Here is a 16,173-nt window from a genome sequence, read left to right on the forward strand (position 1 = left end):
AATAATAACTTATATGCGCACCTCAGAAATGCAAAAAAAAAAATAGTGCGTCGTTTTACTAATGGGGGAAAAAAAAAATAAAAAAGTAAGCAACAAAGTTAAAATAAAAACTAAAAATAATAAATAAATGAATGATATTAAAATAATAAAATAATAATAATAATAATGAGTAATAATAAAATGAAATAAAATGAAAAATACGCCATTTTTGTCTCCTCACCGAGTAATAAGTTGTTCAATGAGTGTCGCGGAAGATGTTCAAGAATAATTTTTGTACAGTTTTGGGGCACACACACGAAAGAAAGAAAGAGAGAAAGAGAGCGAGAGAGAAGGGAGAGAAAGAACGTGCAATATTGTCATCTTTATATTTATGTACAACAATGTTTAATTATCGTAAATTTTTCGATATTATTATGAACTATGATCGATTTCGTGTGAAAGTGTATATGGCTTTTTCTGCGGTTAACAATAAAATGTTGTCGAAGCTTTTTTCACGAGACATAAACATTTTACGATGATTGTTCAATCTAAAAAAAAGAAAAACCTTTGCTTCTTTCCTACCCCGTCACTCTTTTCTATTTTCCCTATCATTAAAGGAAAATCCAAGTGGAGTACAAAAAGGTATAACAAAATATTTCATTTATTTGTTATATTATTTGTTATTCTATAGTGGTGGCCATTAACAACGCGGCTTGTGGTCACATCGTCGTCGTCATTTCAACTAAATTATTTCATTTAATTTCATTATATTCTATTAGTTTTTCAATCTCGTACAGAAGATTTCTTTTACATTTCTTCTCAATGTAGATCTGATTTTTAAGATATAAATAAGATATAATTTATAATAATTAAATTAAAAAATGTAATACGTTGTTCTTAAACCACTGTTGCGTGTTGATAATCCATTCGATATCTTATGATTATCATACCCAGTGTTAGGAAATTTTTAAAAGTACACAGATATGATAGGATTTTGATATTTGTTTAACTTATTCTCATAGTATGAGGTAATGCTGTAACAGCAGTATAGAACATATTTGAAATACATACAAGTATTTTATATATATATGTTACTATAAAAGAGCGAAATTTGAGAATTTCGAGATTCACATGATCGCTTGTCAACGCATACTGTCTGTTCTTTCGGTTTATTAATTTCTTCGTATTATTGGTCCATTTATATATGTTCATTCTGTAACAAACAATAATTGTTTTTACGTACGGAACATTAAAATACAAAGTTTAGTAAATTTGTTTGATTTGAAATCAGTATTCGAACGTAAATTGTCATCTTTAATATCAGGACTCTAGCCATTGTTCATCAGATAATATTATCTTCCACGACGGAGGACAATGTATTATTATTATTATTATAACGACACATTCCAGATTCCAGCCAAAATTCCAACCATACTTGCGAAGCTTCGTTGGTATTTCGATCGCCTAATAACGACGCGTGGTCGTAAGTCGCAAATTTGTGGTCTGCTTCACATTGTAAACGATTTATTATATCGAACTACTACCACCACTACAACGCAACTAACATACTACATACTTGTAATTATTTGATTAAATACATTTACAAATTTCGTGGTCGTAATCTGGAACATTCCGTTATCACCATCCTTGTACTTATAATTAAAAATCTTTTTATATCATTTCATTTTATTATTAATTTATATTACCTTTAGCATCGTCTAAGGTAAATCATTTTCTCGAACGATTTTTTTATTATTCAGTTGAAATATATCTGTAACAAATATATATTTTATTTAATAACAGTAATAATATTGAATAAATATAAATAGATAGAAATTTTTGATTATAACTTCAGTAAGTTTACACGTTGGGATTTTTAGGGTTTGTCAGCATAGACTTCAGTCCCGAAAGGATTCATCATTTCGTTATGAATTTATTTGAAAATAAAACAAATGCAATTTATTTGTAGTTACCTGTATTTTCATAGAGATTGCAGAGACCTTCCCTCCCTTAGTTAACTCAACAAGCATTCTCTTGTTTCTCTATTAAACAAAATTATAATTTATTATATTAAAAGTAATAACAACTAATAAAAATAATAGATACAATTATTATCATAACTTCAGTAGGTTTACACGTTGGGATTTTTGGGGTTTGTCAGCATAGACTTCAGTCCCGAAAGGATTCATCATTTCGTTATGAATTTATTTGAAAATAAAACAAATGCAATATATTTGTAGTTACCTTTCATTTTCATGAAAACCTTCCACGTCCAGTTTTTTCTCGATTCATTCGAGCCAATAAGCATTCGAAGTTTTTCTATTTAAACAAAACAATTTATATATTTAATATACTAGTCTTAAAAAATACGAACAGTTTATAATTAGATACAAATATAAAATTGTTAAAATATCAGAACACGTTGAGAGTTTACTGTCATCGAAAATCCAGTTGAAAATATTCATCATGTATACACATACACACATATACACCTATCCCCGTGTTTACGTATTAGAAAAATACCCATCAATGTGAAAGATAACAAAAAATCAAAGCATTGAAACGTGTCGAACGTATGTTTTGTTTCAATTCTTTTTAAACATTATCTTCTTTAACACATACATTAATTTTATTCTTAGTTACGGAGATAAGCGTTCGTGTTTTTAACTAATCTTACATTTATTTAATTAAATACGTACTTTAAAAATTTTTTCCCCTTTTCCTAATGGTTTCTCATATATCTCATATATTTCTTCATTCCAATAAGTATACCTATAAACCGAAGCAATAATATAATAATTGTTTATAGAAATATTGAATAAAATGTTAATATTAATTGTTTATACACCAACCTTGCTAACAATAATCGAATTACAGTTCTTCAACCAGCAACTGCAATAATCTGCAACCATAGATAATTATAATAAGTTATCATCACACTAAAAGAATACGATTTATAGCTGTAAACTACAAAATTTGCAAAATATAATTGATCGTTTCTTTTTTTTCTTTTTTTTTTTCATATATATATACAAATATATTCTCAAGAGAATAATTATTTATAGAAATAATATTCACGATATCTACGGTGTACTTTAAAATAATTTGATTTTAGTTATTTAATTTAAAACGTATGACAGAAATAAAAAAAAGTTCGTCGTATTTTCAATTTGCAGTTTAAAAAAAAATGTTCATTTTCGTGATATATCAGTAGTGATTAATAAGATATACATATATTAAAAATAATTTTAGATTTGATAAGTATGATGATGATATATTGAATTTTCATTAGTAGATAGAATATAAATCGATATAATTTTCAATATTTAATAAATAATTCATCGTCGTCATCGATAACACGACCTAATATTAATTATTATTATTACTATAATAAATTATAGAATATAGATATTATTTCTAATCTTTCTTCATATATTTGTGGCAAGTTTTAAAATCTTTCTGACAGGATTTATACAAAGATGTGTATAAAAATATATATTATATATCTCATATATATATTTTTATATATGGAGAGAGAGAAACTTTTTTTTTTCATGTATAAGGATTATCTTGAATCATAATTTCGATAATAATACACACCCCCATAAGAAGAAATAAATAGACGATGTTGGTTTAATCAATTATTCGTCAAATATCGTTTATCACAGTCGTACACAGCCCAGATCACAATTATAAACCCAGACAACCATTGCTAAAGTTTATAAGTAAATATAGTTCGGTTGTCTTGAGTAGAAAGAAACAAGGTCCAGGCTGATGAAAATCAGAATCGGATTTCAAATATTCGCTCTTTTATATAATCATTTTTCTTAATCCAGGAGTTTCAAAAATGTATATATCGTAATTTCAGTAGAAATGTTTTCATCAATATTTATAATAATCGGGTTTATAATTTTCTCTCAATCGCAATGGATAAAATTATGAGGATTAAAAAAATAACAATATATGCATAATATATATACCACAGAAATTTACAATAAATCAAATGAAAAATTCCAACATTGTTTTCCTGTTATTAAAAAAAAAAAGAGAGAAAAAAAGGTACGAAGAATTCTTTGTAAAATAATTTTAATAAGAATAATATATTTTCCCCCTATTTATTATTATATATATATATATACGTATAAGTTTCTTTTGCCACAAATTATTTTCTTTCTTTTCTTTTTTTTCTTTCTTCAAAAAACGTCCCACCCGAAATGTTAAAATAAAAATTATGCTTAATAACATTTGTTATCAAAATCTACTCACCTCGTGACAGTAGTTTCACATTGTGACTAGCAGTTTCAAGTAAGTAAGCCTATCTTGTGAGTGCTGTCTCTCTTCTCCATTTTAAAGACTCTTCATTAATATCGTTCAGTGTTACAAATTGCATATGTAGAATTGTTGTAACTGTAATCGCAGAGGCATCTGAATGCAGGTGTTACTCTCTTTCTCTTCGAGAAACAAAGTAGTCGTCTCGTTTTATTTTTTTATTTTTGTTTGTTCGTTTTTCGTGAAAGATAATCTCACGAAAAACAAAATTAAAGAAGTTGGATGTTGCTTTTCGTAACTTGAGAATTAATTAAAATTATACAATGAAACGTTGAATAGTTTAATTGGACATATTATTTTCCTTAAATGTCTTTCTTTCTTTTTTTTTTTAAATATATATATATTTTTTTTATCTTTTGATTTTTCTCCGATAATTCGTAGATTTTTATTTAGAACTTTATTATTTATACATATAGTGTTCGTTTCGAACAAAAAGTTCTATTTTATCGCGTATTTTTTCTTTTTTCTTTTCTTTTCTTTTCCTTATCGCACACAAAGTTTATATAATTTACGTATATTTACAGGAATTACTGAATAATAAATAACTACGTAATTTCTATGCTATGTAAATTATAATATATACAGTATATTCCCGTATAACGTGGTCAATGTATTATTATGCGTTTTATGAATTCATTTTATACGACAATTCTCGTATAAAACAAATAATAATACTATGTTTAATGACTATCGTAATATTCATCTTTAAAACATTACAATAGATTCATTTGTTACATTTGATTATTTAATTGATAATTATTTAAATTTATAAAAATAAGTAATTTATAATTAATCAATTATAAATAATATTTTTAGTTAATCAACACACGTTATATGCAGGAATTTATTGTATTATACATTTAACAAGATTACGTTTTACTCTTTCTCTCACTCTCGTTGATACTTCTTCTTATAGAATATAACAAAAAAATAAAAAGGACAGTATAAAATAAAATAAAACAATATAAACATAAACATAAACATAAAAATAAAAATAAAAATAAAAATAAAAATAAAAATAAAATTCAATACCATGGTTTCAAAATAGAGAAGATAAATAAATTAGTAATAAATCATATAGAAATTAACAAGTAAAGAAATGGAGATTTCATATATATATATATCATAATTTACTATAAGAAAATGGAGATATAATACAAAGAAAATATAGAAATTGTAAAGAAATATGTCTTGTATATAATATATGAATATGTCGTCGAGGTTTGTTTGGATAATGTATAAAAACTTCCTGGAAATATTAAGTTGTAGTCTTGCAAGAAAAAAATTGATTAGATATGGATTTATCAGAGAATCTCGTTGATAAAAGTTATACATGGAAGGAAGACGAACCGGAGTCATTTGTTAAGAACATATTCCAATAATATAAAATCTAACAAACATATATATATTAAAAAAAAAAAAAAAAAAGAAAGCAAAAAGAAATCTTTTTTTTCTTCATACAAGTATTATACTTATATAGTTATATACTTGTTACAATACAAGTATTAATAATTGTCAAGAATAATCATTAATTGTTTCATTCATGAGAATGGTTATTCTATTCTCCCCGATTTTTTTTCAAGAGATAAACAAAAAAAAGATATAAATAATAATTGAAGATACACAGAAATTAATGCAGAACATCACGGATCATATAAAATTTTCAAATTCCATGATGTTCCCTTATAGTTGGAAGATTGTTGAATTAAGATGAGCCATGATCATCAACTTTCTAATTTGTAAAAATAAAAAAAAAAATAAAAAAATATAAGAAAGAAAAATGAATTATCTAAACTTCATTATAAGGACCCGTCTCTTGTGCGATTCTAATTGCAGAAATCACATGAAGAGAGATATATACTGTGTATATTTATATTCGTAAAACTTTATTCATAAAATTATGGTCTCAGAGAAATGATTTCTCATTTGTTTCATTATTATTAATATTATTATTATTATTATTATTAATATTATTTTCTTTTCTTTCACAAACGTCTAATATTTAAAGTAATTTCGACGAAATAAATCCGCCACTCTCTCACAGCGTACAATATCTTACTCTAATATAAGGTATATTAATTTCACTTCAGAAATGGTTTTTAAAATATAAACTGACATTCACTTCCTGCTGATAGAATAATGGGTATTTGGTTAATGACAAATATATATATATATATACATATATGTTTTTTATATATATATATATATAAGTGTATATCTATTTCAATTAGCTTTCTAGCATGATTATTTCAAAGTATATAAAGTGTTCACCGAAACAAATCGATAAAACGTACACAACTTTTCTATATGAATCTCATTTTTATCTGTTTTATATATATTTTTCCTTTTTATACGATATTGCTTCAATGGACGAATAAAAATACGTCTTTCTCAAAACAAAAGGAAAGAAATGCAGTATACATTATATACGTAGTAACATGTATGAATGTATGTGAGTGTGTGTGTGTATAACTTTTCGAATACCTTCTTCTAACATAGAAAATTGTAATTATAAATATTTTATAGTTTAAAATTCTTCCATTTTACTATTTCAACAAAATGATTTCAAACGCGAAACATATTTGTCTGTTTCTTCGCGAAATTTTAATTTAGTCATTAAACTTTTCTCTTTAATTTATATTTCTTATTTTTTATCCGCGAATGATATATATATATATATGACGCTTGTTTATCTTTCTAATATCTTCCCTTTTCTTCGCTAAACACATCGGTGTTTTATTAATTTTTACAGAAGACGACACGTTCTTTTCTTCTCCTTCGTTTTTAACTTTATTTTCATACCGGACGTAAGGGAGGAGGTCTCAACGCGTTTCTTTAAATTCCGATAAATAATATATAACGAAAAAAGATGATATATTAATAATAAAGAAAGTTTGTTCAATCTCGTTGGATTATTATATATATATAATATATGTGTATATGTGTACGTGTGTATGTGAATATTCTAATCATTATAAAAAAGATATAGATATAGATATAGAGATAGAGAAGAAATAGAAAGATGGAAATAGAAGAATTGTTGAAAAAGTAGAATATTAAAGCGAGTCGTACAAAAAAAAAATGATGATTGGGGGGGGGGATCTGCATTAAGTATGTTTCGAAAAAGAGAGATAGAAGAGAATAGAGAAAAAGAATATGAATATGACAGAGTGTGAGTAATAGTTAATCTTTTACTGGTATTAATTTCTCATATACTTCTTTTCACCATTTTGTTGTAGTTGTAGTTGTTGTTGCTTGCTTTCTTTTTTTTTATATTTTTATACTTTTTAAATGATTTTTCTTTTTTTTTTCTTCTTTAATAATAATCTCCACCTCCTTCTCGAAATGTTTGTTATATGTTCTTTCTAATAACGTCTCCTTTTATTAGGATAATCATCTTGACGATTTCGATCATTTCCTTGCCAGCGTCCACCTCCACCACTACCACCACGACCACCACCCATGTTACTCATATCTACTCTCATATCCATCAAATCCATGATTTGTCCCCGATCGTCGTTATAACCACCACCACGACTACCACGATCCATGTTATTATATGCATCCATAAACGACTTTGGATCCTAACATTCGCATCAAATGTGATTTATATATATACATATACATATATATACACATACATATATATATAAATATGCGATAACGTTATATAAGATGATAATATAATAATATATGTAAATATAACAACAATTAATAAACCATAGCGCGGAATAATAATTGTTTACGCGATAAATCCATTAATTGGTATTGTTTTTTCGTTCGTTCGTTTGTTATGTTTGTTTTTTTTTTTGTTAATGATGTCGTAGCATCCGAAAGTGAAGCCACACGTTGATGAGAGATATATCATCACCCCGACGTTTAACGATTTACACATACAATTGTTGATTTTGTTTTTCACGTGTGTTCAGATAAAACAGGACAACGAGAAGAATATTATTTTGTGTTTTTTTTTTTTGGATGTACCATTAATAGAGATTTTTCAGGGCGAACCATCCACATGTTTGACAGCAGCGTACAGGTCATCGTCACAATTTTCGTCAAATCACATAGAAAAGAAAGGGGAAAACAAATGTTAGATGTTGCGTGCGTGGTTTTTTTTTATATAATATGTATATGTAGTAGTAGTAGCAGTAGTTGTAGTAGTAATAATAATAATAGTATTATTTGTATATAGCGTATTATTTGAATACGTGAGATATATATATTTTTTTTGTATATATCGATCCATGGGTTATAAAAGTATTCGTTTAGACGCATTTTTTTTTTTAATTAACAATTCCCGAAAGAAGCGTCTCTTATTAATATGTATATATGTATATACATATTTTTTTTTAATTTAATTTAAACATCGATTACTTAATCAGACCAAGCAAATGCCCAATGCAGACACGAAGATTGTTAAATTATTATCCAGAAGAACGTACACGTCTTTTCGTCTTAGTCGTTTGTCATAAAAGTATTTTAAAAGAAGCCACGATAATGGCACGTGATTATTAGAATTAGATTATGTTTGCATCTATTCAAAAGACCTTAGGAGCTTCTCGAATCTTAATAACCAGAACACGTTGTTCAAACGATGCTCTTCCTAATCGAAGAATATGAACGTTAAAATAGAGTAGGTTTCTAAATGCCATTAGCATTTTTTTTTTATCATATTACTAAAGAAGTATTATATTCATTAGATTAAAGAATATCACGTAGAAAAGGTAGAGTAGTTTTTGAGATATACTCAAAATAGAAACCTAAATTTGTTCTTTCTTTTAATAGAAAAAAAAAAAGAAACAAAAATCCATAAATTTCATTCCATTGGAAATATTTTCTCATTAGAGTTTTCGTTCTTTTAGTTAAACATTCGCACTGAAAATAGTATAATATAATTAGAGTTATGTAAATGGGGGATTTAAGATAGATTAGATATTATGTTTCTCATTTTCACTAATGATTATATAAAAGTATCTAATGCTAAAGACTAAAGTATATTACTTTTTCTTTTTTAGAGATATATAATATATGTTTATTTTTATATAATATATAGTGTTGTATATATAATATATGTTACCCCAAAGGTTAATAATTTTTTCTATGCAGAGTCTGAACACGGTATGAGAAGCAAGGAGATTTGATCAAGATCTCCGAGCAAACTCTACGTACTGTACAGACTCTAAAAAATTTCTATCGTTCATAGTTCATTTAAAAGAATTATTTTAGGATTATATGTATGTTTACACATACACATATGTAGATAGATAGATAGAGATAGATAGATATAGAAATAAAAGCTTGCATAACCCGACACAACAGTGAATATTATAAAGTATGTAGAATATTTTCCAATATGTCTGATAAAATTGGGCATTGCTTGGTCAGCAAGTAATTACTATGGAACTAATCAATTTTTTCAACATATATTTATTATGCATTTAATATTGAAGGAAAATCAAATATAAAATTTGTTAAACTCCCCCAATCGAACAATATTGGCATCGATAAAAAGAATTTCAAGTTCCATAGTAGAGATAAAAACACCTAAATCTTAACTGAACTAGAGAAAAAAAAAAAGAACAGAGTCTCCTGTCTGCAAGCATGTGGAGAGACCAAACGAAGCAAGTTTCAATTTAAAGTCTTAAGTTAAGTTTAAAATCGTCACGATTGGAAGATCAAAATATTTCTTTTTCTTTTTTTTTTTTTTGTAGAGATACAGAGAGAGAGATCGTGGTATATTAATATAACACATCCTAAATACGTATTTCAACAATTACGATTTGTACCCCAAGTAAATGCTCGTAGATTTTTTTTTAACAACTTTCACTTTGGTTTTCCATTTTTATAGATATATTTTTTTATAAATTATATTAATTTCCCAAAGAATGCATCAGTAGGATGCACATATAAATTGTCCCACTCATACACGTGTCCACACAATTTGTGTGTTTATGATCATTAGTAGGAGACACAAAAACTTAGAAATACTTCCCCTCTCCCTCTCCCAACCCCTAAACGAACTAAATTAGGACACATCTCACGAAGGAAAAAGCGACGAAGAAATTTGATATTATCGACTTGTGGAAAACTTGGACAACCCTAAACACACGTGGAGATAATTCGAGATAAGAGATATACATCGCGAGTTTTCAAAAATAGCCATGCTTTTTTTCCACACTTCAATTCCTTAATATTTACCCCATGAACTTAAGAAACAAAAAAAAAGAGTTAAGAGATATAATCGTATATTAGACCTTATATATGATATAAGAATGAAGATATTGGTTCAATGTTACAATGCAAAGATAGATCATCAAATTATTGTCCTAATATGTATCATTCAATATTTCTAAAAGTATAGATACATATATTATATATGTATACATATAGCAGTAACTGTTTTGTAAGTTAATATCCCCAGAATATTTCTTACTTTTAAATAAATGTTAATTCATATATCTTTCGAGAAACTCTCAATAAATAATAATAACGAGATGTTCTTTCGTTTCACATGCTCGTTGACTCCTCCACATGTTAATGCTCCTTAAATATTATTACTAAAATCATTTTTGACAAATATATAAAATCTGTATAAAAGTAAAAGAATATTGTATTCATAGAAATAAAGTTATAAATATCTGGCAGTATTGCAGACATTAGAACTCTGTTATGTCAGACAGCATGCTCACGGGGATATGGAATATACCACTAAAAAATATATGGAATATTCGCAGTGGCAGTTTCCATTAAAACGACTGCATTATTTCCATGCAATAACAAAAAATAATATTTAAAAAAAAAAAGAAAAAAAAGAAAAAAAATACCTATAATTATTAATAATAATTATAAAATTGGTAACGATGTAATATATTAACTATTTGTAATAATTTTCGTCAGAGTAGAAATAAAATGTCAGAAGAAAAGAAGAAGAAACTATATGTTTCAAGATAGAAGTGTAAAAGGATATAAAAGATTAGAACTTATAAAACTAGAATATAAAAGACCAAAGATACATTACCACTGGCATGCTGCTTCCTCCTGTAAATAATAATGAATATTTACAATGACTGTGTCCAATTATAATTATTATGTTAAAAAATGATAATATTCGATGATGTATGATACGTTAAAAGAAACAATATGCGTAATTAACAAGTTGACACGTTGTCATTATTTTCTTCAAACCCTTATAAAAACAATAGTTATGTATTTTTACTATTTGTCGTGTTGAGATCACCAGTGAACACTACACGACAGTCAACGTGTTAATATTTGTAAAAATGAATGAATGAATGAAAGAACGAACGGTTTAATTTATCGATTTACAATGAAAATACTCAAATCATTGTGAAATTCGATAGAAGTATAGTTAACGAAAAAAAAAACTTACCGTCCGGTTGGCCATAACCGTCGCGATCACTATTACTAACGGAATCATAATTCTTTCCACCACCGAGACCTCCACCGCCCCCACCTCCTGCACCACCGCCTCTCATCGCTTGCTCCTTAAAAATAAAAGGAGCAGAGCCCTAAGTGTCGTTAAACATTAGATTTTTATACATAGCAAATAACAATTAAATCGAACAATGAATTGTAATTGTGTATGTTTTAGACACACATTTCATCCACCCATAGTTCGTGATATAATTTAATCAATCGAAAAAGTAAAGAATTACAAAATGGAGATAATAAAAACTACTCACCTGCATGAACAAATTATTTTCTTGTTGTCGCCTGTGCAATTCTTCTTCTTGTCTTCTGATACGGATTGCCATTTCTTCTTGTTGACGTCTCCTTAATTCCTCTTCACGCGTTCTTTGTTCTTCCGCTTGCCTTTCTTTCATTTCCCATTCTCTCTTCTGCCTTTCTCTATCAGCTTCACGCATTCGTAATTCTGTATAAATAATAATTATAACGTGAATATATTATATTACGAGATTTATAATAGTATAGTCTACAAATTTCGATGAATTGTAATAGATAATAAATACGCACGTTCTCTCAGTAATTCGGTTTCATGCTCGTATCTTGCAAATTCCATTTGAGCTTCTAATTTTTCTTCCTCCATTGCCATTTCTCGTTTCAACGCTTCTTCTTTTTGTTTGTATAATTCATGTAACTGTTTCCATCTCGTCCCGTATTCATGTTCGAAACTACCTATTTGCGCGAATCTTGGTCCAATTTCACGTGCTTTGAAAAATTCAGGATTCTTTCGAGGTAAATTCTTGTCAGGATAACCATCTATATCATCTTGTTGTTCAAAAGGTTCCACAACAACAGGTCGAAGAGATCTGAAGTTAATTTACAGTATTTAAATATATGAATGAATGATTACTAAAAAACATTGTCTATAATATTACTTTGAAAACAAATTAAATAAAATAAAATAAAATAAATGTATTCCACTTTTTGGCACACAGCATCAAAAATAATAGCATGCCATGGTTCCTATATATGTGGAATCTACTTTTCTATCCCCCTAGTAAATTTTTATGGCACTTGTTGATAACAAAATATTTATCAAAAGCGTGGCGTCGGGGTATTTATATAACAATAGCAATATAATGAATTTTATAAATAAACTTACGCAGTAAGAAAATAACATCCCTCTGTACATTTCCTCAAAGCCAGTTGAGCAGATGGTTTTCTACAATACTCAACAATACCTTCACCAGTAGACTTCCCTCTATCATCCACAATAACGATAGCTCGTTCAATTTCTCCAAATACACTGAACGCTCTTTCCAACAATTCATTCGAGATCCATGTAGTAAGATTCTTGACTTTGATCGTGGAAGAATGAGGTGCAAATCGTACTTTAAGAGCACGTCCTTTACGCATTGTACCATCTAATTCATGTTTTGCTTTTTCAGCATTAACTCGATAATCCTAACAGATAAATAAGTTTGATTGGAACATATTCAATTAAGATGATCACTGATATATACGTATAGTTAACAAAATCATTCAAAATATGCAGCCAATAAGTTTGTATCATAATTATATCAAACGGTAATTATTATAATCATATTAAAACACAAATATCATATCATGTATATAAAATATAACAAATTAAATGAATTATTTTTACCATTCGAAGAAATGCAAAATTCTTCTCCTTGTTAACAAACAACTCGGATATTTCACCATACTGTGCAAACATTGTTTGAATTTCTTCTTCTGTAACATCATTAGTAAGATTACCAATGTACAAGCGATTACGTCCACTGAATTTCTTTTCGGCAGTTTCTTGAGGTGATAATTCATGTGTAGGACCACTTATAGCCATTATTCGTTCCATTAATCGATCCTATAACAAAATGCCTATTAAATCTTTGTTCACACACAAGTCCTATTTTACTTTTATATATTTAAGAGTTCAAAAACTTACATCTTGAGAACGATTGCCTATATTTCTATCTCCTCCACCTCTGCCACCTCTTCCACCACCTCCTCCTCCGCCACCACCTCCACCACCACCTCCACCGCCACCACGCATACCACCTCCTCCACGGGGTCCCATACCACCCAATCCTCCTATTCCTCCTATTCCTCCCATGCTTCCCATTCCTTCGGACATTGTACTGTCTAAGCCACCATCTATCATGGAGTCACTCATTTTCATCTGTAATATTTTCATGAAATTTGTATTTTTATCTATTTAAATAAAAATATCTTTAACGTAAGATTAAATTAAAAGATAATTAATCTAACTTAAATAAAGATATAACTATATATATATTTGAAACACGTGTTCTTTCACGATACGCCATCTATAATAGCATCGCGTCGGAATGCAACCATTTTGAGATGTGCCGTTATGTATGGTTGCTAATGGCGTCTAAAAGAGATCGATAACCCGACGCTACTATTTCTATTATTCGAGTTTTAATATTTTAAGAATTGCAAAGAATCATATATAACTAATAAATAATTATAATATCGCGTACGAGTAATGAAACAATAAAATATACGTTATTTTAACCGATTGATAATAGGAACAATGATATACATATAACGAGACTCTAGAAAATCTAAAAATAGTATATAAAATAGATATATATAAATATATATAAATAATATCAAGATATGCGTTTTATTTTAAGTACAGTTTTTCAAAAAAACAATTCAATATATATATATAGTTATAAAGAAAACTAAAATGCGTAATTTTTTAATCAAGACGTTCAAAGTACAAGGGAGATAGATTTATTGAAAAGTAGGACCGCGTGGTTAGTAAAAAGATATAAAATGGCCGCTAAACGAAATGCGTTCTGATCGAAATATAGAAATCTCGATAGAATGGAAAATATACATATACATATACGAAAACATATATATCAAAAAATATGGAAAAGAATAAAGAAAAATGTGATTTTCTTACCGGTCCATCGTTCCTGCCTCCACCCATCATTCCAGGTACTCGTCCACCAGAAAATCTTGTGCCTCCTTTTCTACCACGAGGTCCACGATTATTTCCGCCGCCGCCGCCGCCACCACTTCCTCCACCTCCTCCTCCTCCTCCACCGCCGCCACCACTTCCTCCGCCACCTCCGCCGCCACTTCCACCTCCGCCTTGAACGTTTCGTTCTCTTGCATTATTTTCGTTCGTCTCGGATGATGGATTTAGAACATCAGGTTTAACGTTAGGCGTTTCAGTTCCCGCCATATTTTTATTAACACGTAATACTCGTTGAGGACGAGTAGAGGAAGGAACGTTCCCAAGATTAACCTTCCTCCTCCTTTCTCTCCTCCGTCGTCTTCGTGCTTGTAATGTAGTAATTCTTCTTCTCGCAGTCGTCTTCGTAAAATGGTGGCATCCACCTAGGCTGCTCGACACCAAAGAGACCGTAGCTACGATGTGAAAGACCCTCTAACCATGTTCCCCCCCACTCTATGGTTATTATTTCAACGTGCAATGCATTCTGGGACGACCTTCCGATAGATTCGATTGGTCAATGAGAATGGAAAGCAACGTTGCATGATTGGACGTCCACGTCGATGTTGCCACGATGGCGTCACCTATCGCGTCTCTCAGTATTGCCAACCTTAAGTAATAAAAAATTTCTATACGCGACTACGGCGACCTCAAGCGATCTTTTTTTGTACTTGCATTCTCAGTTCGAATGACGTCATAGGGAATGTCGCGTGACGTTCTCACTTTCGTGCGTGTCGTCATCGTTCGGACCTTGCATTTTGCATTCTCTTACTCGACATTGATTTATTCTTATCACCGACCATCTTCTTTCTCACTTTTTCACCCAATTGTGATACTTGGAGTATATGATCGATAGTCAACGGGTTTTTTAAGCGTTATAAATAATAATAAATATATAATTCTAATAACATATTAATAATAATAATAATAATAATAATAATAATAATAATAATAATAATAATTATAATAATAATAATTAAAATATGGATTATTAATTTTTGTAATTATAATATTATTAGGAATACCGATTTAGAACGTTCTACTATACTAATATTGCATTCTATCCTTTTTAGTAAGAAGCTATAGCTCATGGGAATTCCATCCGACTTACTTAGGTTCCCTTGCAAAACTCGGCCGTGTGAACAATCAGAGAAGGATCTTTCTCTCCCTCTCAAGAGAGAAAGAGAGAAAACGAGAGAGAGAGAGAGAGAGAGAGTACCAACGGTTTGCACTCTCTAGGCGCGTCGATACGCGAGAGAATTTTATATATACATGGTAAAAAGCATTCCTCGGAGAATAGATTGAGAACTATACACTGTTTCCGTACAAATATATTTCACCATGATCGAACCAACATTTATCCTCTCTTTTTCTATCTCTCCTCCTATTTATTTAAGAATAAAAAATAAAAAAAAAAAAAAAGA

General features: G+C 28.9%; 1 protein-coding gene across 7 annotated transcripts in view; it reads right to left on the bottom strand.

Moving 5' to 3' along the window:
- LOC122517380 (hrp65 protein-like) overlaps positions 1-15,211 on the bottom strand; it is a 47,552-nt gene extending 32,341 nt beyond the window's left edge. Inside the window, exons 1-14 of one of the 7 annotated variants that reach the window (XR_006303823.1) lie at positions 14,696-15,211; positions 13,703-13,936; positions 13,403-13,621; positions 12,899-13,200; positions 12,307-12,602; positions 12,015-12,205; positions 11,702-11,840; positions 11,330-11,349; positions 2,832-2,881; positions 2,679-2,751; positions 2,224-2,298; positions 1,953-2,021; positions 1,686-1,750; positions 362-1,192 (exon numbers count right to left, since the gene is read on the bottom strand). Coding sequence is in view for 6 of the 7 variants with exons in the window: in XM_043635736.1 (XP_043491671.1) it covers positions 7,674-7,892; positions 11,330-11,349; positions 11,702-11,840; positions 12,015-12,205; positions 12,307-12,602; positions 12,899-13,200; positions 13,403-13,621; positions 13,703-13,936; positions 14,696-14,980 (1,905 nt within the window). In the remaining variant the exon portion in view is untranslated. Of the gene's footprint in view, positions 1-361; positions 1,193-1,685; positions 1,751-1,952; positions 2,022-2,223; positions 2,299-2,678; positions 2,752-2,831; positions 2,882-7,479; positions 7,893-11,329; positions 11,350-11,701; positions 11,841-12,014; positions 12,206-12,306; positions 12,603-12,898; positions 13,201-13,402; positions 13,622-13,702; positions 13,937-14,695 lie in introns of those variants that run through there. The other 6 variants (XM_043635738.1, XM_043635737.1, XM_043635736.1 and 3 more) reach the window with 6 other exon arrangements.
- Between the last annotated feature and the right edge of the window lie 962 nt (positions 15,212-16,173).

The sequence above is a fragment of the Polistes fuscatus genome, unplaced genomic scaffold, assembly GCF_010416935.1.
Source record: "Polistes fuscatus isolate 324 unplaced genomic scaffold, CU_Pfus_HIC Scaffold20, whole genome shotgun sequence".
Classification (NCBI taxonomy): domain Eukaryota; kingdom Metazoa; phylum Arthropoda; class Insecta; order Hymenoptera; family Vespidae; genus Polistes; species Polistes fuscatus.